Source organism: Lycorma delicatula, chromosome 8, assembly GCF_047948215.1.
Source record: "Lycorma delicatula isolate Av1 chromosome 8, ASM4794821v1, whole genome shotgun sequence".
Taxonomy (NCBI): Eukaryota; Metazoa; Arthropoda; class Insecta; order Hemiptera; family Fulgoridae; genus Lycorma; species Lycorma delicatula.
The window spans coordinates 138,958,201-138,983,828 of NC_134462.1; the positions used below are offsets into that span (position 1 = coordinate 138,958,201).

Genomic DNA, 25,628 nt, shown 5'->3' on the forward strand with positions numbered 1-25,628 from the left:
TGCGCATATTAATAAAAACATTAGTAAATGTAAAACCATAACTTCGATGTGATAAAAAAAACAAAGACGGAATCAATGGTTCGCTCAAAAAGAAGGTACGGTACAAGCTATATTATTTTTAATTATTCATTTTGTCACTTACAGCTTTAGAGAAATTAGTTTAAGATAAATTTTATAGTTATAAGTACTTTCACCACCGTGTTGATCTAGTGGTGAACGCGTTTAGGCAAATCAGCTGATTTCGAATTCGAGAGTTCTAAGGTTCAAGTCCTAGTAAAGGCAATTACTTTTACACGAATTTGAATACTAGATCGTGGATACCGGTGTTGTTTAGTGGTTGGGTTTCAATTAACCACATATTTCAGAACTGGTCGACCTGAGACTGTACAAGACTACACTTCATTTATTTATTCACCTTCCGAAGTAATTCCTGACGGAAATTCCGAAGGTTAACAAGATAAAAATACTTTTAATGAGTTGAAATAAAATATATATATATATATATATATATATATTATTTCAACTCATTAAAAGTATTTTATTTAAAATATATATATATTTTATTTCAACTTATATATATTTGGCTCTCATTTCGCTGTAGTTGATGATAAAACATAAAAACATATTTTATGGGGCTTACAGATAAAATTTAATTTTTTAAGATTAACTCAGTTAAATAGCACAGTTAATGAAAATATTCCATAATCAGAAGTAATAAATTTTCCGAATATTCAAGGGATGTAATAAGCGTGGAAAACAATAAATAAATAAAACAAACGCAAGCTGGAATTTGGTATGGTAGGAGGGTATCCCCCACTACAAGCTATGCCAAAGAAAGATTGCTATGAATCGAATCGTAATTGAGAAAGATTTGGTTTCCTCTTGGCTATCCAATACATTGTTATTGTATTTATATAATGGTAAAAAAAAATCGGTTTCTCCTGCAAACCGATTCTCGATTCTCTCGTTCAGTATAAAGACTCGAATCGAAGGAACAACTCGTTCACGATTCTTCCCATTACTACTCTATAGTAGTTAGGTTATGTTAACAGTTTTTTATTCATGTTTCCATTTTTGTTGTGTACAGGACTGTTTTCTTATTAATAAATATGTTACTTCGAAACACTTTAAGTGAACTTTACTCCAAAGTTTTGTTCTATCCTTTAATTCATCACAGAATCGTTGCTTCTGCGTTTCATGTTTCTTCGCTAGTCTACAACGAAAATGCACAGTACGGACGAAGTGAAGGTAGTAGGTTTTGTTAAATTTACCAGTCCGTATAATTTTTTTAAATTTTATTTACAAACGTGCGCGCGTGTATACAAAATCTGTCTATTAGCATGTTTATAAAATAAACATGCTAATTTATTTATTAAAACTATAAAATTGTTTTGCATAAAATTATATAATTTTGAATTTAAATAATTTCTACCATTTTGTAGAACTGATTCATAACTAATAGTTTATATAACCTTTTGCTGTGAATGTATGTGTATTTTTGTAATGTAAACATTAGTTAATTAATTAACTTTAGTTATCTGGTGATAGGTTTAATAAAGAGGTATTATTGTGTTATTATGCCAACTTTTGTTAACGACTATTTTTATATTTGCATTGAAGGCACTGGAAGTAGAATTTATATCCTGTTATTGACCAATTCTAATTGCCTTGCCTATCAATTTGACATGACATTTCCTTTCATGTATTGTAAATCGCATTATTATCAACAGTAGTTTACAATCAATTTGAAACTGAGATGAATTTGCTCAGCAATTTACTGGGTATCAACCTGCAGTATCTTGACTTTATTTAGAATTCTTTAAGACCTTTACACATTACCCAATTTTGTCAGAATGGTTGGGACAGTCCATTCATCCAACTGTTCCAACCAATTTGTATTGTGTGTAGGTCTGTCAAATTAGTTAACCTATCATTAGGGCAATAGGTAGGAATATACCATTCAACTAATCAAAGTTTAGGACTCTTTCTATTATTGGGAAATATTAGTAGCATTGTGAAACCAACTCGCCAACTAAACAGTGTTGAAACGTAAAGTGTGTTGTCATTGGTGAAATTTAATAAAAGTTTTAGTTTGTTTGTTTTAAGATCTACCATGCCATTGGAAAGTTACAAAATTAATGTCAGACATTATTTTTCAACTTTGGGAAACTTAAAAAACCTCTCTGGAATACATCTTCACCTCAGTATAATAATAGAAATGCAATGAAAGAGGATTATTAAAAAAATACCAATCTAGAAAGTTTAGGAAAAACTTAGAATTATAAATAGCATTACATCGTTCTGGTGTGATCATTGATATCAGCTGTGATATCGAACTATGTTTTAAATCATTGCAGTTTATTCCCATGTTAAGAAACAGTTGTTGACAAGCTTCTCTTAATTTTGTTTTTCTATAATTGGTTGCATCTTGCTAAGTAAAGTCACTAACCCCGGTCTCCGTGGTGCGAGTGGTAGCATCTCAGTCTTACATCCGCAAGTCCCGGGTTTAAATGGCATTTTCACACATGCTACAAATCATTCAATACCTAATGATGGCCCTGGAGGTTAAACAAAATAAAAAAAAAGTAAAGTCACGAAAACACTCATCGTCCATCCTTATTAATGTTCTAAAATTTCTTGCATGTAACAAGTAACTTTACATGACTGAATCTCTTCCAATTTAACTGGATTTTTACCAACGTAAACATTTATAAGCATCTGGCCAACATTTTATCAAAAATATTTTGTTTTGTAGATCTGCCTGTAATAAGTCAGGACCCAACAGATCGGTTCATTGGACTGATTGAATCAAGTAATGTATAGCAACCTTGTATGATGATTCTTGTAAAGATTTTGTCATATAAAAAATGTAAAACTCATTATTATTCACATTCAATGGAGAATCATATAAATCATGAACATTGTTAAATTTTAGTAGTAAATAGTTGCATGTATATGTTTAGAATAAGAATAAGAATTGTGGGAATATGACTGCATTTGCATTTCTATATTCTACTCTTTTACTAAAATCTTGGATTTAAGTATATAAAACATATGAATGTTATTTCACACTTGTTAGGGTTAAGTCAGATATAATAATCTCTACAAAAATTAAATAAAATAGCTTGCTTTAGGTGATTTTTTACAGTATTGAAACCTGGAACACTGGTTGATAAATCGCAGCAGATTTTCCCAATGTCACTTTAATATTAGCCCCAAATATTTAAATGTGTTCATGAAAGGAACCACTGAGATCATTGTTATCTGTTATATGGTTTTAACATATTTGCTACCAAACCTAAAAATGGACATTCAGAATAGACTGATGTCACATATTTTTTATACAGTTTTCACCCGTAGACAAACACACATACGTGATGTTCAGGGAGTAACCTGCAGTCTGATTTCACACATATGTAATGAGAATCTTCTTTTATTAATTGAACTCTCATACCAGAAGATCTACTTCGTCATCTATATTGTTGCATGTCGGTCTGTTGGAAGGTTCATCATGTATATGGGTCTCTTGGTCCTGGAATGGGAATTTTTATCTTATCTTTTTTTGCAGACCTGTTGTTTACATTTAACACAACCTAACTCTGTTGTTTTGTTTAGTAACAATTCTGAAAGTCCTGACTGTTGTGTTACTTTGTTATTTATGCATTTATTGAGTGATGGAGTTTAGCACTAAAAGAAACATGGATAATGAAATCGATTGTGACTCCAGTGATGAAGGTTCCTTATTTAGTTTTAACAGAACTAATGAGTATATGCTGTCTTGGTATCTGATGATGAAAGTGATGAAGGGGAGAATGAGTTTTTTGAACCAATAATGGGTACTGATTTTAGTATAGGTCTAAATCAAAAAAGCCTCATGCCAGATGATTTTAATTTTGAATTTGAATTAAAAAATGGTGATGCATGATTATCAAAAACATTGCTAATGATCCAAACATTCTGTTTGTTGTGGAACATATCCATGATAATTACCGGAACCAACAAGCCATTTGGACTGATACAAATGACACTCTTCCCATCCACAACATTGTTGGACAAGAACAGGTACAGTTTTAATACACAGAGCCTACTGAAATTTTTTACAATATTTTTGATGAAGCACTTTTTAACAAAATTGTAGCCTGGATAAGATATTCACACCCTAGGTGTCCTGGGAAATCCTACTACCAAACATAACATTTGATTATACGATGGTGGAAGCCTGCTACATCAAATAAGCTCAAAAGTTTTATAGGCCTTTGCATGTTCATGGGTGACTTAAATTTACCGAGCATGAAATACTGTTAGTCTACTTCAGAACTTATGAGCATCCAATTTTTGGAAAAAGCATGCTCAGAAATAGGTTTGAGGCGATACTCAAGTTTTTGTTTTTATGACACTGAGACAGAACTTTCACTTCATACAGATTCTACAATTACATTAAGTAAATAATGTCCTGAAGCTTTTGTTGGATAATTAAATTAAATCTTATAGCCCTGCAAAGAATTTGTCATTAGATGAGGCCATGGTTTTGTTTCATGGTAGATAGTCATTTTGACAATATATTAAGAATAAACGACACAAGTGTGGAATTAAGATTTATGAGCTTTGCAGTCCAGATTGTTACATTTTAAACATTCTCATCAAACCCTGAAAAAGGTCACACCTTTGAAATTGTGACTCATTTGATGCAGCATTACATCAGTAAGTTTTAGATAAATTCTATAATAGAATACACCTAGCAGAGCATCTCATGCCAAACTAGATGAATATGTGTGGTACCTTATCGACAATTTGAACTGGAAACCCAGAAGTGGTTACTAGTGCAAAGCTTAAGCTTCACTAAAGAGAATGCATAAGCTGCCAGAAGACTTTGTAACTGACATGAAGTGGAAAAATAGAGAAATGTTTTCATAATTTCCACAACCCATTAACCTTAACAGAAGAAGTAACTAACAAAAGAGGCGAAGTTGTTATAAGCCCTCTGTGGTTATTGCTTACAAAAAAAAAACATGATAGATTGAAGTTATCCAATAGTTTCTTACTCTTGCATTCTTAAAAAGTCACTTCGTTGGTACATCAAGATTTTTTGCAACTTGATGCTGCAGTTTAAAATATTAAATTTTAATGCTCCAAGAACATGGGAAATAAATGCACCCATTTGGAATTCAAAGATGTCATTATAGAATACTTCCTTCAGGTACAGCCTAGGCCTATAACTCCCCGCCCTATTCAGCCAAGGTGGAATCAGCAACAACATGAACTCGTGAGTAAGGTGTCGCTGCTGCCACAAGACACAAAAAAAGAGAAAAGCAACGTACTACTACTGTGAAACTTGCACAGATGAGAAAGACAAGATTGGCTATGTTTTAAAGATTGGCACAGTGAATAATCAAGACTTGTTTGTGTTTGATGTTTTATCTTTTTGATGATAGGCGTCATGCAATTTCCAATACTTTTTCACAAAACACATTTATGTTTTCTCGGTAAGTTATATTCAATTTTTATGTGCAATGTTTTTGACATAACTTATATACAGTTTGTAAAATAAAAATTAGTTTCTTTGAATTGTGCTTTGTCATTGCACTTACCTAAAAGTAAACATATTTTACCTTGTTTGACTTTATAATAAAAGTGTGCTAAATTTACATTTAAATAAAGCCTTGAAACTGTTAAATACCAAAAATTTACTAATGTCTGTAATCTGTTAAGTTATCCTTAGCAAAACAGCCCTATAGACTGTCATCACATATGTGTGACGTACAAAAAAATTAGATTAAAAGTGTAAATAATGTCAATGTTGTTTGTAGTCATTTTGAGACTTAATTGATGAAAAACAAGGGAAAAAATTTTTGGTCTGCAAGTATAAGGTAATTCATTATACATCGGATGCAGTGAGAATGTAAGTGTTGATTTACCTCCGCTGGAAACTTCTTGCATCACACATATATGACATTTGATAGCAAACGTGTTAAAAAAATGTTTATGGTTTAAAAGTTTGTAGAAACATTGATGTCATCAGCAAATGATATAAATTTTTTAGTAAATAAAAATATAATTTATTGACTTTATTATGTAGATCACAACTGGACTGATAAGATGTGTTAACCAAAGACACTCTCTCCAATATTTGCCTGAAAGATCTAGGAAAACAATGACCATAGCTGCAGTAAGTAATAAAAAAAAAGAATATTTTTAATTGTTTGGGTATGTATTAATACATGTAATATATAGTTGTGAAATAATTATGATTCAAATTATTTAGATATTAAACAAGTAGGAGTGAGATTACAATATTGAAGATTTTAATTAGAAAAATGAAGTACTTTTTAAAAACCATGCATGCTAAACAAGGATGCAGAAAACTCAGATTTATTAAATTAATACTATATAGATTATTATTAGAGTAATACTTTTTTTGTAAAAGAAAATCCTCTTAATTTAATTTTTTTTTAATATTCAGATATACTAGATGATAGGTAAATCATTAAAAACGACAAACAGAAAATTTATCTGTGGCTCATGAATATGCTCTGTAACATGAAAATACCGTTGTTATTTTGTTTGATAAAAGTATTTTATGTTATTTGTTGGAATAAATGTCTTATAGCAAATCTGTCACATTTGTAATTATAAATTGTGTAGAAATGCTTTTATGTTTAATGAAAATGACTGAAATTTTATTTAAAATTTGTTGTACGATACAGCTCCAAATGATGATGGGATCACCAAAGTAGTTTGCAGCACGCTATAGACTTCTACTCTTCCAAGTAGTGTTAAAAAAAATTATTGTTGTGAATTTATTTCTTCCCTTTCTTGCTTATTCAGATTTATCAATCTGTTTTATTTATTAAGATTATGTTGAAATAGTTAAATAAACTTCTTGTTCCAGATGAGTTTAGAGTGCTGGATATAAAAAAGATTGCAAGGCGGGATGTACCTATTAAAAGAAGGGTTACAAAATCTCATGTCTTACCTCCAAGGTAAGGATTTGTTTTTTTTCTTCTTTTTCTATTCCAATAATAGAAAAAAGAATTATGAATTTGTTATATACATTTATTGTGTACAACATAAACCACCTATTTATTACTGTTACTATTACTTACTATTTATTTAATTTTTTTTAATACTAGTATCAGTTTATATGAAAGGAGAAAGTTCTGTAAGTATTGCCTAGTTCTAATAATACTATGTACTAGTAATTAAGAGTGTTTTGAAATGTCACGGAAGTCACTTGAAGGTAAGAATTAGGTGTTTATTGAACCGCATGTTAATACTTTAAAATGATTAAACTTCTCAATTCAGGCCAAAGGCCTTTTGTAACCATTCTCAATTAGAACACATAAAAGTAGTTAATGGTGCTTGCCATAAAAACATTAGAAAACTCCATAAATGAGTAATTAAAACACATTTCATCTGATAAAATAACACATTTTTTGAAGTTATGTAAAATTTGTAATGGTTGGTGAAAGTGATAATTAGATTAGTTTCATGAACAGTAATTTAATAATTACGCTTTGCAAAAAATGAAATGTGATGAATGCAAGATAATTTTTTATTTGTTTGTGTAATTTCTAATTTTATTTTTCTAGAACAGAGAAGATGTCAGAAACACAGGAATGGTCTGATGTATGGCCTGGGCCAAGAACATTTCATCCAGCAGTTGTACCGCTTCCAGTTAGACAAGGACGTAATAAGTTAGGTCCGGTTCCTGATAAATATGGAAATGCTGAATTAATGAAAATTCCTAATTTTTTACATTTGACACCGCCTGCTATTAAAAAACACTGTGAAGCGATTAAAAAGTTTTGTACTCCATGGCCAAAGGGATTGGAAACTGATGAAAGCTGTGAAAAACATTTTCCTGTTGAAGTGATAACATCAGACTATTGTCATTCATCACCTACAATTAGAGACCCGTTAGCAAGAATAGTAACTATTAGAGTAAGTAAATTTCATTTTTCAATTGTTTTAGCTATTCTAAATATTGAAATGTTGTGTATATGAAAAACTGAATACTATTTCTCTAATATAAAATGAAATATTTGCAATGCCTAATACTGACCGATATTAAGAATTTTGTATACTTTTGGCGGACCAATTCTAGTTTTTTCTTGTTTAGAACTGGTAAAGTAAAAATTTATTAAAACATTCAGCTCTTTAGAGGTTGTGAAATTTTTGACACAAGGTTTTTTTGTCAGGTTAAAAGATCACCATGCTTAGAATTACGTAACAAAATCCAAATGTAGAACAAACATAACTTTTGTAGTATGAACCAAAAATATCTGATATTTATTAATGAAATTTGATCACTTATTTTTTAAATATGTACTTTAAAAATGTAACTGAACTACCTTTTACTGTGTTCATCCATTGTAAATAATGGTCAAGAGAATTAATATAAAAAGGTATATAAAACTTAGTTTTTTCTGGCCCAAAAAGTTGGATATTTTTGATAAATAAATAGATTTAATAAAGAAAAAATCTTTCTATTCTTATCAATAATTTTATAATTAATGGTGATTTGAAAATGTTATCCATTGTGACCAGCAACTCACAATATTGTTAAGCGATGAAAATATTAAAATAATGTCATTACTAAAAGGCATGAAAAAATAACAAAAATTTAAAAATTCACCTCTATTAAAGTTAATGCACGTACAAAAATGAGAAAGAAATTAAGTGAAAAATAAACTTTGCAAAATCTCATAAAAATAAAAAGGCTAGTGGGCCATATATAAAGACATCTAGAGTTAGTGAATCTGGTTGCAGAAAGAACTATTGCAGGTAAAAACAGTTAGGAAAGATTAGAATATCTTTAACAGTGAAGTGAGGATGTTATACGTGAGTATGTTGAAGCTACTTTTATGGAATCGCTATAAAATAATATGTTTCAAATGTTAAGTATTTCATGCTATTTGCTAAATATATTTTTTTTTTATAGTTTCAACTAAGTCGACTTCCCCTCGACAGACACTCTAAGGATAAATTTTTAAGGCTTGTAGGAGATCGTTATAACACAGATACAGATGTTGTGACTATAGTTACTGACAGATGCCCGCTACGTAAACAGAATTATGATTATGCCATGTATTTATTGACAGCACTCTTTCATGAATCGTGGGTGAGTATAAGAATATATTTTTAAGTTGCATATTATATTCTGCTTAAGGTGCTTTCAAAAGTCTAAAGACCTTTGAAAGTCTTTAGATCATCATTCTACATGCTATCTGCAACTCTAAAAAAGTCTCTTGATGAACAGATAAACCATACCCTCAAGTTCTGAAGCCACAATAGACATCTGTCTGTCTGCACTCCTTTTCCCCCCGCTATTTTTCTTTGAATAATCGTATGTAATAACTTACTTTTGTCCTCTTAAAATATAAGCTAAATATGAAATTTCCTTGCCGAGTTTACACAATACCTCTTCACTTGCGATTCTAATATTTTAAGCATTCTTATATACAACCACATCTTAAATGCATCACTCTTCTTCATCACTTTAGTTAAGGTACAGCTTCCGCAATGAATCGTGAAGATTGGACTATATTGGCTAGTTCAGCGCCTTTATTCAAAATGGAAACATTCAGTTTAGTTTTCACATACAAAAACACATTATATGTTACTGTATGGTATTATCCATTACTTTTAAATATATTCTAATTCTGCTATTTAAACTTTATAATCGGTTAAATATTTTGCCATGAAAATGAAATGGTATGGTATATTTTTAAATGTTATAAAAATATAGGTCTATTCTCAACAAGTATTATAATTATGTCAACTGACTAACACTAAATGATAAATTAAATTAAATTATAATAGTATGATATATATATGTATAAACATAGTTTATAATTTAACAAACACAGACGAGCCAAGTATTATAACTCAGGAAATGAGTCACCTTTCATTATATGAAGTAACAATATAGCTATATTATTTGTTCTGGGCTCGTAGTTTTTTCAAATATAACCAGGCCAATGTAAAATAATTACCCACAGGCTTACGTTATTGAATGCTTGATTATATTCCAATTAACTAGTCCTGTATTTGTTGAACCTGTCAGAGCATTTGTGCTAATTCAATTTGTTTTGATTGAGAAAAGTAATCACATTTTATAATCGGTTGTGTATTTTTAATGTTTTATAATTATGAGTGAATCTAAATCTACTGTAAAAATCAAAAAACTCAAACGGTAGGCGCAGAAAATAATAAATATGAAGTTGGGAAAAAGAAGATAAAACATCTGATTCACATTAAAAAATGTGAAGAACAGCAGCTACGTGTGGAGTGTCACGATTCCAAATCCAAACAGTGAGAAAAGAGAAAAAGTGATTGCTAGAAAAATTAGCCAAAAATCTGGCGGAGACTTCTTTCTTTACCCCAATAAAATACAAATCCTGTGAAAAGCCTGCAACAGGACTAGATGACTTTGACAAAACTAATTTCACGAAATTCATAAACAACTGTCAATGGTGTAAATGATAATGTTAATGCTTAATAATTAATGTTAGATGCCAGTGATTATTCAGGAAAAGAGACGAGTTTGAGAAAAATACTAAAAGAATTGGGCTTTAGGTGGAGAAAAACCAAAAATAAAGGAAGGTTCTCACTGAACAACATGACTTAAGGTTTAAGTGTCTTCAATCTGATAGCCACAAAAAAATTTAGAACTGATAATCTACTTCGACAAGTCATACATATTCTCACACTACAAACAAATTGTTGTATAGTGACTCAGGTGATGGGCTGAAAGTTCCTATTTCAAAAGGCAGTCATTAATTACTTCTTTACAAGAAGATTGTGAAAGTGATGATTCTGATGATGGAAATATCGGAAATTCTAACTAATATTTCTTGCACAGTGGATGGCGTTCACCGAAATTAAAGTAGTTTTATTTTATTCTAACATTTAAAAATAATTTCCGCAGTAATTTTTGATTTGATTATTTATTGTATTTAATCGTTATCTTTCATTAACTTTTGCATATCTGAAATTAAAATGGAACACCAGCCCTCAATGAAAGTAATAAATTTTGATTTGCATGTTATACCATTTGTACAATTCTACAGATTATGTGTAGGCCTACACATAAAATGGTATAATATTTCCATTTGTACCATTCTACAGATTTGCTTGTCAACTATACAATTCCCAGCTTTACACAAGCACTTCTGTAATTCTTGTCATGTTTACTGTTGTATATAATTAAATCAAATTAAATATAAAAATTTAATAATGTTCAAAACGTTAGTTATAAATTGAGGTGATAAAAATTTCAAAAAATTGTGTTCTGCAATCTAATACTAACATCACAGTACATCTTATGAAGGTCCATTGACTATTAGGTAATGAAGCAAGTGTTATGCTAAAAGGATAGAATGATTTGCGGCTGTTGCTGCTGTGGCACCAAGTACAAAGATTCTTTGTGTCGCCAGTAGTAGCCTCCATACCATACAGAAAGACAAAGAAAATAAGTATTTTAACATTTACAGTTTGCGATCAACGTTTAACAGCATATTGTAAAAGAACTTTTTTATATTCATTAATAAACAAGAATAATAAAAACTTATTCTTGTTTTCAATTCCTCAACATATTCTACCTTATCATTAATTACAGGTCCCAAATATTTGAACTTATAAATTCTTGTACAGAGCCGAATTTAGATAAAGAGGCTAGGCTATTCCACCTCCCATTTTTAATTTTGTAAATCACATGACATAATAATAAAATACATCAATACTATGATATTCAGCAATATGTTGTGATTAATATAATTATTACTGTGGTCTATGATAAATTTATGCATTAATTAACTAACTAACCTTTGTAAAAAATTTGGTAAGGATAATAAATAAAAATGTCCGAGAACATTTATTTATTTTTTCTCAACGTCATATCTAGCAATTGTAACAACGTCTAATTAAACACAACATTTACAAAGAAACAAAATTCAAATAATAAAAATCATTTGACTACAAAAAGAAAATACGTACTTAAAATAATCATATATTTTATCAAATTAAATTAAATTTATTCAATACATTAAACCAAATTTAATTCATAATAATTCATATTTAAACTAAATCAAATTGAACTTAATTCAAACAAAATCCAAATCACAAAAAAATATCTATTAAATCTTATGTTAATTGTTGTTTAATAAAAGCAGATCGTATAATTTTAAGGAATGATTCAATCCATGTAAGGCTAAATATACATTTAAAACAAAAAAGATTAAAAGAATTTCTTTCTGATTTTTTTTTTCACACAACTCTTCTATAAGTTCATCAAAATTTATTTTTCTGAATGTCTCATTTACGATTTATAAAATATTCAATGAAGACAATCTCTTCTCAGTCATTGTGCTTCTTTGTTCATTTTTTATATTTTTAAGTCTTGAAAACTACCTTTCTCCAGCACAGTTAGTGACAAACTGAGAAACAGCCACAAGATTGATTCCACATTGGGGAAGGCCACCTGAATATTTTCTTTGAATATTATTTGATAAAAGTGGGATTTTCTGAAGGCTTGTATGTTCTTCGGTAAGATTTTGGTTGACATCTTCTGGGTATTGCATTAACAGTTCAACACCTCCCAGAATTTCTACTTTTGATAATTCAAGATTGGCAAGAAAGGAAAATATTTTCATTATATCATCATAAACAGAAGTTCTTCTTAAATTTGATTCTAGTGCATCTAATGTAGGAATAAATGATTTAAACGTAAATTTATCTCTTGAGAGTTTGTCTAAGGCATCAGAATTATATGCAGTTTCGCGATTCCCTTGCTTTTTATGTCTTTATACTTTTGGCAGTTCAGTATTTGGTAACGTGTTTTTTACTTGTTGCTCAAGTGCACCAAACTCTTCTCTAATCTCAAGTAAAATATCCAGAGGTGTCATGTACAAATTTACACAACTACTAAGTAAAGTATTAGGGTTTTGAAGAAATTTATTAACTGTAAAAATGCCCTAGTATTCGGTTCCAAAAATGTAATAGTAACACGATTTCAAATTCATCCATCTTCTGTAAAAGATTGTTGGCCCTCAATCCTAGCGTCTTCTTTTGTATTAATATCTGAATGTAAGTGATTGAGTGCATCAATGATATTGTAATTTTCTAAAATAGCTTCTGTAGTTTTTCCGTGTGCCTCCCGCCTAGTGTTTGATAAATATTTCAGCACTTTAGAATGAGATTTAAATGTGATTTCAGAACTTTCCATCTTTTTGTGGAAGATGTAAAAATGATATAAACTTCATTGAAAACACCAAAAAAATTAACTGTATCAAGGCAACAGTCAGCTGCTGAACAACCCACTAAATTTAAACAGTGACTAGCGTATGGAAAAAATCTTGCAAATTTGTTTTTTTTATATTTGCTTCATACCATTGTATCTACCAGCCATATTGGCTGCATTATCGTAAGACTGCCCTCAGCATTTTCTGAAATCAGTTTTAAGCTCAGTAATGATATAGTTAATTACTAAATCAGCCATTCTTTCCCCTGAGTGGTCTTTTAGTTCAAGGAAAGTTGAAAATCTTCCAGTTTGCAAACCATGTTCAGGTGACATATCTAATAATTAATGTCAGCTGATTAATGAGCGAAATGTCAGGAGTGGAATTTACAGATAAGGTAACATACCCAGCCTTTTTCACTTCCGCCAGTTCGTATATACTTGCTTGGAATTCTAAAATGGTCCACAGTGATGCTGAACTTGAAAGGGCCCCTTCTCAATCCAATATGATACATCATTTTGTGATAAAATCGGCTACAAGCCAATATCTGTTACAATAGATATATTTGACTACATCACTATTTGAATTTGCAATACTTCGTGTTTCTGACTAGGTGTCTGTCAGTAGAAAATTCTGAATATCCATATTATTTTCTTGCGGCTTGTTTGTATTTTCGTGTTCAGTAAATGGCTCTGGAATTAGTTCTGTATTTTTACTTTTGAGTTGGTGCAACAGCTGTTTCCTCACATACAGTTTGCTGTATTGCTTTAATAAGATTTTCTTCTAATTGAATATTACCAGTTGGCACTTGCATGCAAGCAGTAATCAGTGTTATCTTCTTTACCTCATACTCTTGAAGTCTCTTTCTCTTGCACTTGCAAGCACCACTTTCAAATCTTTTACTTATTCTTCGATTAAAATCTAAAATTAAGTATTTGAATTATTACTTCTAAATAAATGGTAAATAAAAAAATAACTTTAAATAAAAAAGTTTGGAAAAGTACACATTGTTTTTCTTTGCTGTTTTATAATTTGTTTATGCTTTTGAACTTGTCATATTGTTTTTTTGAAAATCATACTGTACTAGTAAAACCAGAATTCTTCAAGAACTAGTAATTATAATTGAATGTATTGATGAGCTAAATAAAACAAATATTCGGTAAGAAATTACAGCAGTAACAGAATATGCCATGATGCAGACTCGTGAATTATTTCAGGACTCACTTAATTCGCCATTATAAATGTAACCATTAACATTTGGATGGAATGATTTTTTAATAATATTGAAAAAACTATTGTTTATTTCAGTATAAAGTAAATATTATTTTCAGTGTGATAACCAGCTTTTTAATTATTATTTCATATTCGATCAGTTTAATGTATCATTCAGCATTCTGTGTATCATTAATTATTATAAAAATCAGTGTAAAATATTACATTACATTAATTTAATATAAAATTAAGAATATATATATATATATATATATACACACATGTACAGAGTGTTCAGAGACATATTCCCCAAACTTTGGGTACTGATTTAGGGCACCAAAATGAGCAAAAAACTTCATATTGACATAAGTCCTATTTTGCTTTGTTTTTCCTTATGGACATCATTTTGTGATTTTCAACAAAAAAAAAGATTTCTCAGGAACGGATAAACCTAATTTAATTTAAATTTGGCATATCTAAGACTAGTGTTTTATTCCAAAAAATTTTGAAAACTTCATCTTCAACAATTTCAAAATGGCGGCCATCTTAATATTTTATTCTTCCTTATCTTTGTAATTGTTTGAATAAATTTTTACTTATTATAAAATTTATTAAGCATTTTTATCTTGAAAAAAATGACGCCTTTGTAAAAAGAGGTATTTAAATAAAATGTTGATGTAATAAGACGAGAACTTAAAAGGAACATAAATAAATCTGTTGACAAACAATCAAGTTATTGCAGACAATTAACCCGGCAGTTCGCTTGTGCACCGTAATGCAAGCTGATAATAATTTTTTTCCCTATTTTCATTTCCTGCACTAAATATAATAAAAATTATTAATAGTAAATTAATAAAAATTATCAGCTAAAAATTAACTAATTCATCCCAGTTTCCGTATGGATGTATTTGTCTTGTTATACTCAGCATACCCTAAACTTCATTTGTATTTTTCCTTCTAACCAATTTTTACATGTTTTATTTTTTCATTTAAGTTATAAAATGTTTTTCAAATGCATGTGCATTTATTTAATTTAACACTTACATACAGAAATGAAATGTTTTAATTTTTATAGTGGTTGCTGATTGTAAGAATATATTTTTATGTTAATAAATATATTGTCGCATGTTCATGGCTCGACCACATATTGAGATACTAAAAAATACAAATGTTTAAATAAATACAATTTATTAGTTTAAGAACAAGGAAAATAAAGCAAATCAATAATAATAAACAAAAAACAATATTAAGAATAACAGTAATAGTAATAACAACAGTAAAAATAATAATAATAATGAATAAATCATAAATTACAAACAAAATAGAATTTCAAATTTTTTTTAGATTTATTTAAAGGTAGTTTAATAAAAACCAGAATTCAATCCAGTTGACTAAACATATTATAATGACCTTTAATATTAACACCTTTAACAAGTGGTATTGTATTTACAATCAGATAAGATTAGACCAGTATAAGGTTTATACAATTCCATTCACTGAAAATACCTTTACTGTTTACAATAGAACTACCCTGACCATTTACGAATGAATAATTATTTATCACTTTCACTTATTGTCTACCAATAACTCACCAAACAACTTTCTGGATTCACCTACTATTCATATTGGAATGCTTGTGATGTCACTTTACACATTTTTACTGCACACTGACTGATAGTTGCGTTGAGCACACCTTGCAGCAGTCACTTTATTTCTGTTTCATACTGACTTTCCCCCTGGTCTGAGCATTCTTATATACCCTGACCTGCAGAACCGCCATATTCCTTAGCTATGAGAATTAACATTGTCCCTTACATTTCCCTCCCGTGAATACCTATTATTGTATGGTAACCCTTCTTGTTCAACAACAGCTGTTGGAGGTGTGCCATTGATAGTATTACAAGGAACTATTTTTAAATGGACCTGTTAGCCTGAGAAAAGGTTCCCTTCTGGTTTACTTCATAAATATTTTCTTGTACGTTTTCCTTAATTGAAAGGAATCCATTACTCAGGCGTGTAATATTGATCTTGTTACAATATGAATTATGTTTAACATTATATTTATGAATATATAATTTGAATTTATTCAAAAAAGAGTATTTTCATTTATATTGATTTTTTGTACTTTTTCAAAATCATGTTTTTACTGGAATTGTGTTAATTTAAAATATTATGGCATATTTATTTATTTTGTGAAGAAAGTGGCATTATGGTAAACAAAAAAAAGAATTCTATTCATGATTTGTTAGAAAATGATTTTACAGTTATTTGTACTCACTCTGATCAGCACGTTGTCATCCTACTTCCACTTCCTTGTCAAATCTTGAACCCCTGGTGCAAGATTTTGTAAAATAAAATATTCTGTAACTAAAAGATACGTAGGGGGGGGGGGGGGTTTAAAGAGGACTTAATATGTATATCTATTATTTTTAAAATCATCAGTCTGTTGATTTTCACAGTCTTAGTCTTAAAATAATATTTTATTAAATTGCTAGTTTTAAATACTAAATGAAATTTAGTATTGCTATCATATTTAAAAAACAGTATTCTAAGTAGGCATTTTTTTTAACTAATAAGTTAATTATTGTGACTGATTTTATGGGAAAGCTATATTGCTTTAAATTTATGTTCAGTCTTTTTAAATTACTCAGGAAACTACTTTCGCACGCTTTCGTTCAGTTATTTGTTAGTTAAGCATTTTATTGAAGGAAAATACATGTTAGTATTCTTACATAATGAATGAAAAGTTTGTGTTGTATTAATTTTAAAATGTGATTAATTGTATGGAAAAAAGGTGTTATATGTCATTTCCGTGTGTACAGTTTTATAACAATTATATTATACCATAATATATTAGCTTCCAGTGCTACAAATGTTAGGAATTTAATGAAAAAATGTAGCCAGTTGGAAAAATCATTTGTTGAATTCTATCAATTGAATTGAATTTGTATATTAGTTCAGTGGATTTGTTATTTAAAAGATGCTACTTTAATTTGACATGAAAATCTCAACAGAAATTATTACAAAAACATTTTTATTCTTTTTTCAGAATTTTGAAGCATGGGAGAAAGAAAAATCTGAAAATGATATGGAGTTTTATGTTTGGGAATTGAATCGTTCTAAAGATAATGTTTCTTCTATAGTACAAGCAGCTCATCCTGGTGATGATAATAAAGAACTTTCTCCTCAGTGGAAAATAAATATTGATAAATATAAGGAAGCTACTGTTGATCTTTTTAATTTAGGTTTGTAATCTTTACTGAGAGCCTAAATTTTTAAGCAAGTTTACATTTTACTTCATTACTAGAAAAGGAAGCATTTTCCTTGAATGGATCCCTTGTATATTTTTATAAGTTGCAAGTATGTAACAGTAATTCAAAAAGGACTTTTGATGTTCATTTTTTTTAGTACATCATATTAAATTTTGAGTCTTGCAATACTGTAATGCAGATTCTTTCACTGTGAGCATGTCCATTCATTTCTGCTAGTGCAGATGTGCTTGTTCTGGGTGTTGGTTTCATGAAATGAATTAACTACTATTGTCCGATTAATTTTTATCTTGTTGTTCAATGTAACATCCCAACCCCCGTAGGGGAAGCCTTGTGATGATTTTGGTCGCCACACCACCACCCCTGTTCCTAGCCCTGATGGGCTTTAATGTGGGAATCATTTTTCGCCCTCTAACTTTTTATATTTCACAGTAATAAACCAGGCCTCGTTGGGATGCCACCGATGTAAATGCCTCGGTAGACATTTACATCGGTGATTCTCAACCTTTGCTGTAGGCCTCATCTGAACATCTTGAATGTCCTACATTGTTGCCCTCTGAACTAGCTAACCGAGTTCATGGAAGCACGAACCCTGCGCCTAGTTCTACTTTTACTGAGCTACTTCCTTGTAAATGTCTCATAGATTTCGAGGCAAATTGAAAATCAACATACCACCAAAAATGTTGTTCACAATAACAAAAATTTAGTCCTAGTTCCCTTAGTGAACTCAACTTCAGTTCATACCCCCGACTTGGTTAGTTTACAGACTCTGGTCTGGTCTATAAGGGAGAGGCGAACAGACCTCCTACTCCCACTCAGCTCCATCGCATGTTGAATGTAACATTCCAACCCCGTAGGGGAAGACACCTGCCTTGTGATGGTTCTGGTCGCCACCTCCCCTCACCATTCATAACCCTGATGGGCTTTAACAGGAGTTGTCTTTTGCCCTCTAACTTTTTACATTTTATAGTAATAAGCCAGGCCTCGGGATGCCACCAATTTAAACGCCTTAATAGACATTTACATCAGTGATTTTTAAACTCTGCTTTTAATAATCACCACAATTTCTATCTGACTGTGGCTTGATGCCAATATGCCTACCGTTGGCCAATCAACTGCCCTGGTGGTCCCTAATCACCTGGGGTGCTACTCTACTATACCACTTTAGTCGTCCTGCTCAAGGCGAGGAAACAGAGGAAGCCATCAAAAATTGTCTGTTCTCTGCGAGTCTTCCAGTTGACTTGCAGATCAAAGAAGAAACCCACTCTTTTGAGTTCCCTAACAACTCTGGTATGTTCAGCCTCGTACCAGGGACAAACAAAAAGGACATGGTCCACAGTATCATCGACCCTACAGTTCAGACACAAGCCAGAGTCAACCAAATCAAACCTAGCCTAACTATTCCTAAAGGCACCATGTCCTGAAAGGAATTGAGTTGTATACCGATTGGAGGAGACCCACCTGATTGCTCGCAGCTCCCTAACATTTGGAAAGATACCATGCATGTATCAACTAGTAGAAGAATCGTTCCACCTAGCTTGCCAAGAGTCAAAACCTTGGTCTTCAATTTCTCATGTATCCCCAGAAGTAAGAAGGCCTCCCTTCTTGGAAATATTCCACTTCCTACGTTCCATAGCTAGAATATCAGTGGGTTTAATGCCGACGATCCCAGAGACTACCTCTCTTGATACATCTAACAATAGAAGACGTTGGGCTCGCAATAGAATGTTCCTATAACATTGGAACTGGGCCCAGACAGGTGCAGCATACAACATTATGGCCTCACAGACACCTTTATAAAGAATACGCATGGTACGATAATTCAGCCCCCAATCGGGATGGATGACTCTACAAATACCAAAGAAGGCATTAGTGGCCTTCCTTGTGACAAACTGCTTGAATTGAAGCCTCTCATCAAGGATGACACCCAGATATTTCTGAACGGTGACATACCTAATGAAAGGCTGACCATCACAACCCGCAGGTGATGGGTCGTAGCTAGACGACCTTTAAGAAACATCATAGTGGTTTTCTTCTCACTGAAAACCATCTTATGCTGAAGACTCCACAACCTGAGAACCTTGCAAGCCTGTCTCAATGTGAGCTCTAACTCGGCACGTGAATTAACCTCGATAAGCAGCAACCCATGATCGGCATGTGCCATGATGCGTCAGCCACTGGGCATCTGCAATTGCATGAGAGAGTCGAACTCAACAACCCAGATGAGTGGACCTAGAACACTGCCCTGTGGACAGCCTTTAGACAGGATCTTTCCTGCTTCCAAGCTGCTGTCACAAAGGACAACAGTTCTGTCACTGAAATAGCTCGAGAGAGTCCTAATCTCGTTTAGCATGCACCCACGCTGCTGCAGTTGAAACAAGGCAGAGGACCACCACAAGTTGTTGAAGGCCCCAGATATGTCCAAAAAGACACCGAGTACATATTTGCACTCACTGGACGAAGCCAGATCCATCCTAAGAAGTGCATCCTCTGTGCCCTTGCTGGGGCAGAAACCAATACTGGTCGCCCATCAGTATATGGTTAGAAGTTAACCTACTGTTAATGTGGAGTTACAATGCCTTCTCGAAAACCTTACCTACTACAGGCAAGAGCGGTCAGAGGACGGTAAGAAGAACTTACAGTGGGATCCTTATCACCACCTTTGAAGAGCAATTTCAACACACCATGTTTCCAGCACATTGGGAAATGCCCAGTGAAAAGCTACCTATTCAAAATCCTAGTCGAAGGACCAAGAATCACCAGCAATGTGCGAACAAGGAGCTCCACTGTCATACCATCATATCCAGGGGTTTTATTCCTAGTCAGCCTACAAATTACTTGATGGACTTCCACCTCAGTAATTTCTGAAGACAAATTTTCAGCGAAAACCTACAACTGTCCTGCGAACATGTTGATACAAGGTTTCACCAACTACAGTATCATCTGGAAGCAGATTGTTCATCGGAAGAGTGAGAACACGATCTTTATCTCCATCCTGGGCCAAGAGAGCCAACAGAAGAATGTCTTTTTTCTGCTTATGACCAGGTACTCCATAGACAACACCTCACAGGTCTTTATTTCCCTGCTCTTGCACAAAAGAGCGCCAGGAATCACGTTTAGAGACCTAACCTTATGAAAATACTCAGTCCTCTTCTGACGATAATCCGCAATCAAGACAGGACGCCAATCAGGATCACCTTCATGCTGTGCGGCTCTCCTGAGCCGCCCCACAGGCTGCTTCATTGCAGTCAAGTTCTAGTCATATTTTACTGCAGCAGCTGTAACATTACCCAAAATGAATTCCATGTCAGCATTGTGAATAAGTATGGCATTACTTCAATGGCAAACCAATCACAGTTTGTGGCATAGTTCACAGTGTACTTACTGTATCTTACAGAATGATTTAAATATTGATACAGTATTGTGCATTGTTGATCAGATTTTGTTATTTTATTGTCAACTTTGAGATAATAATTTTTCAAATAACTTATTGTATTTCTATCATTTATAAAAAAAATTATTATTATTATCATCTAAATAATTTCTGTTATTTATTTTAATTTTACTATTGTTGTGAAGTTTCTTGTTTCCTTTTTAAATTTTTTACAGTAAATTCTGTTTACATTAAATAGTACTTTTCTGACAATTGTTTTATCTAGCTTATCGTACACCATTTTGTTGAATTAAATTCTCTGAAAGTTTTGTTTAAAAGTTTTTTGTGTTTATACCCATTTATCAAAGTTATTGTACACCTAAAGTGGGTTCGTGCTTCTGCAAACTTGGTTAACTAGTTCGCTAGCTAACCAAGTTAGAATTGGTTAGTTAGCTAAATGGAAATGAATTATAGGACATTCAAGATGTCCGGACAAGGCCTACAGTGAAGGCAAAAGCTGAGTTCATAAATCACTGATATAAATGTCTACCAAGGCATTTACATCGGTGGAATTCCAACAAGGCCAGGCTTATTATTATAAGATGTAAAAAGTCAGAGGGCAAAAGGCGACTCCCATTAAAGCCCATCAGGGCTAGGAATGGGGGCGGTGGCGACCAGAAGCATCACAAGGCAGGTGTCTTCCCCTACAGGGTTGGGATGTACATCTAAAATAAAAAAACACGGTTTTTTACCCCAATTTCTCAAAAACCTTAATGTCCTAAAAATTTCAGATGACTTATTTCACCGGGGTAGCTGAAATCTGAGCAAAATCTTTCATCAACCGTAACTCGCAAACAAATCATTTTAGAACATTTGTGTATGTGAACTTTTTCCTTATTTTCATGAGTAGAATAAATAGGTTATGAAAGTCCTTGAAGAACTTCATAATATATTATATAGCATGTTTATTTAAGTAATCATTAACATGTTCTAAGTATTTTATTGTGAATTTTTTCCTTAGAGATAATAGAGTAACGTGTAACAAGAGGTACTATATGGATATTTGTGGATCTGCTTGCTTGAGTGAAGGTGTTGTGTGGATGAGTGAAAATTATAGAAGATATAGTTTTAATTATTGATCCCACTACATTTTGCCATTTTTTTACCACATTCAAAATGTGGTGGGGGTTAAGAAAGTTGGGTGAAATTTATTGATAATTGAGAGGAATGAATGACATTGTCATTAATTTATGATGATAAAAAGTTATTACAGTGAAATTAAAAATAGTTCTACTGCAATATTGGTGAAGGTTTAAAATGCATGAGTGGCAGAGAAAAATATTGTGATTTGCCTAAAGTTGATGCTGCAGTACAAATCGAATTTATTTTCTTTTACACCAACTTACTTAACGAAAGAATGGCTGCTATTTTTAAAGAAAACTCTTTTATCAGATTTTTTACTACTTACCAGATTTCTGTAATTCTTCACATATTCCTCAAAATGAAGGTCATTTTTATGTTACTTAGCATTAAATCACTTTAAATAAAAATTGAAATGTATTTTGCAAATTTTTAAAATGCATGAACTTTATTTTGAGATCTATCACAGTAAAATGTAAATCATGGTGACTCCATCTCTATCTCATAAATAATTTGTGTTTACTTGTAAATATAACAGTTCAATTGTAAGAATGTGTAGTAAATAGATTTTATGAAAGATAGGAAAATTGTGATCTCTCTGAAAAAATCTACCTTAAAAAATGTATTGCAATTTATTGGAAGAATGTACAGTTTGATTGTAATATTAAAATTCTTAAATTTTAATGAGTGATTTTCTAGTTTTTGAAAAGTAAAGTTTATATAGTAATACAAATAGAATCTACTTGAAGGGTATAGTTATAGGAAACTGGAAATTGTTCAATAAGAATAAACAAACCAAAGCTTCAGCAGTTTATTTGAAACAAATTTTAGCCTAAAAATAAAAAAAGAAACGAATTAAGTTCATACACCCAAAGATTTCTTACCTCAATAACTGTTTTATCTTAATTCCAATTCAATGACGTGCTTGTTCACTGATAATGAAGTATTTATTTTTAACTGACAACTTTTAAAAACATTATTAGGCTGTCCTATAAATTTTTACTTACATAAAAATATGTAATCAAAAAATTTTAATCAATAATTTTGATAAAAACATTTAGTTATGAATTTTAAAACAAACTGGATGTGGAAATGTAATAAAGCTATTGAAACAAAACGCACATCAAACAGTAAGACAATACTAGTATTAATAAATAAAAGCACTTCTATGAGATAATTTAAAATTAGTCTAAATAAACTAGTCTAGAAAATATTTAATATTTTAGGTTCAGTGTTTTAGCCACATTTTGTCAAGATTTTCAAAAAATATTAACCTAGCATGATTTTAAAAATCTTGACGCAATGTGACAAAAACATTGAACCTAAAATATTTTACATAATTTCTAGCCTAGTTTATCTAGACTAATTTTAAATTTGAACAGAAGCAAAAATGCTTCTGTGCTTTGTTGATGCTCATGCTTTGTTGATGGAGGATTACATCTTATCATTTTCTTATATTTTTATGGTATTATAACCTTTTTTTAATTAATTAATTTTAAACTGTATGTTATATTTCAGGTGAAAATGAAGAAACTTTAAAAAAATACAAAGATGCATCAGTAAACCTGCTATGCTTTACTTCTTAATAACATAATGTTATGTTAGTGATAACATGCCATTATTATTAAAATGTAATTATGTGTTAAAATGCTAATGAAATAATCTGTAATTAAGAGTGTGATTTAAAATATAGTCGATACAGAAATTGTAAAAATGAACAATAAACATTTATAATAAAAAATCTATTTATCAAAATTACTACCTCAACACATACTTATTTGAATAGCCCTTCCCCAGAATGTATTCAATATTTAAAATGTACTATTGAATTGTCAATCAAGTTGTCAAGCAAGAAATGAGTTTAATGAAGTAATAATTCCTTATTATCTCATGAAATGTAGACAGTCTAGCAGTTTCTAGCCTGATATACAACTCTACATCAACATGCTCATTTCCCCTTATAACATTTTTTCTTTCTCATTGTTTGTATTTGAAGTATCGACACTGCTCCATTATTCCTGATAAGTTGAACTACTGCAAAAGACATTCATGGTGGATTCTGAGACAGTTGACACCTGAATTCACATTTTTACATAACTTAAATGAGGGTTTTTAGCTTCAAGTCAGATTGAGAAGTACTGCAACATCACCAGATCTCACACTGTCAAACCTTTTTTACGTTGCAGTGAGTAGGTCAAGAAAGCGGTACAAGAATGGCTGAAACACAGAGCTGAATAATTCTTTACCGTTGGGAAAAGAAAGGCGGGCAAGTGCCTAAATGTAGTCGAGATTATGTTGAAATGTAAAATTAGTTTTACTGTCATTGAATAAATAATAATTATTCTACAGTCACTGATCCCGTTAATTATTGAACAACCCTCATATACCACCATTACTGATAAACGTTTTTTGTATTTTCCAACCATATTGTCTCAAATTTTGATTAACTCGCATTTCATTTTTAATGGTATAAAATGTCAAATATATCACAATTCAATAATATTTCAAAAACTATTATTTGTTTCAATTTTAATTAAGTGGATTTGGATTTTAGCCTTATCATTTATAACCACTTAAAAGTTGGAAAACATAGAAATACTTATATTGAAAACATTTTATGTTAATGTCTATAAAGATGTAAAGACAAATGCTGATTTTGGTGCAGGAAAATAAATTGAAATTTTTAAAGTATAAAAATCACTGATATGTCAATATATCATAAAATTATCAAGCCGTAAAATAAATAATTATTAATTATGTTAATAAAATTGATAACTCAATATTCAATATTCCTTTAAATGTAGTTACTCAGCAGCAACCAGAACATACTAATGCACTGGCTACTTTCTCTACCTCACAAAGCCATTTTCAGTAATCAGTAATTAAAAAAGAATCCTAATAACAAAACAAATGAAAATTAATAAAGATAACCAATAATGATAATAATATAAAAAAGATATAAAAATAATATAACATATATAAAGATAAATAATTATAATAGTAAAAAAGATAATCAATTACAAAATGAATAACGTCTGTGACAATGTCATAAGATACAAAATATCTATATGGATCTAAGGATCCTCTTTTGCAGATTTATCAATGAAATTTTGAGAAAAGTAGTTTCACAACAGAAGCTGATGATGATATTAGGATGTTGCTGATAGTGGCAAGAATAAGTGGATAACAGATGGATTAACATGAAATGAGTATAGACAAAGAAAAGGAGTAAATAAGTAAATTCAAAGAGCTCTAATGATGCAAATAAATATGAGTCAAAAATAATACAACCAACAGGACCTAAAAGATGCATCAGTTTAACCCTATGAAAGTAAGCTCAAACAAACTGTAGTCAAGATGTATATTATAATATACATTTTAAATGTATACATCATA

General features: G+C 31.0%; 1 protein-coding gene across 1 annotated transcript; it reads left to right on the forward strand.

The window, feature by feature from the left end:
* Positions 1-1,015: 1,015 nt before the first annotated feature.
* Positions 1,016-23,990, forward strand: mRpS35 (mitochondrial ribosomal protein S35). Its single transcript, XM_075373006.1, has 6 exons — positions 1,016-1,248; positions 6,890-6,980; positions 7,590-7,941; positions 8,942-9,121; positions 17,500-17,695; positions 23,751-23,990. The coding sequence occupies exons 1-6, from the start codon at positions 1,110-1,112 to the stop codon at positions 23,816-23,818; spliced, it is 1,026 nt and encodes a 341-aa protein (XP_075229121.1). The 5' UTR covers positions 1,016-1,109; the 3' UTR covers positions 23,819-23,990.
* The last annotated feature ends 1,638 nt before the right edge of the window (positions 23,991-25,628 follow it).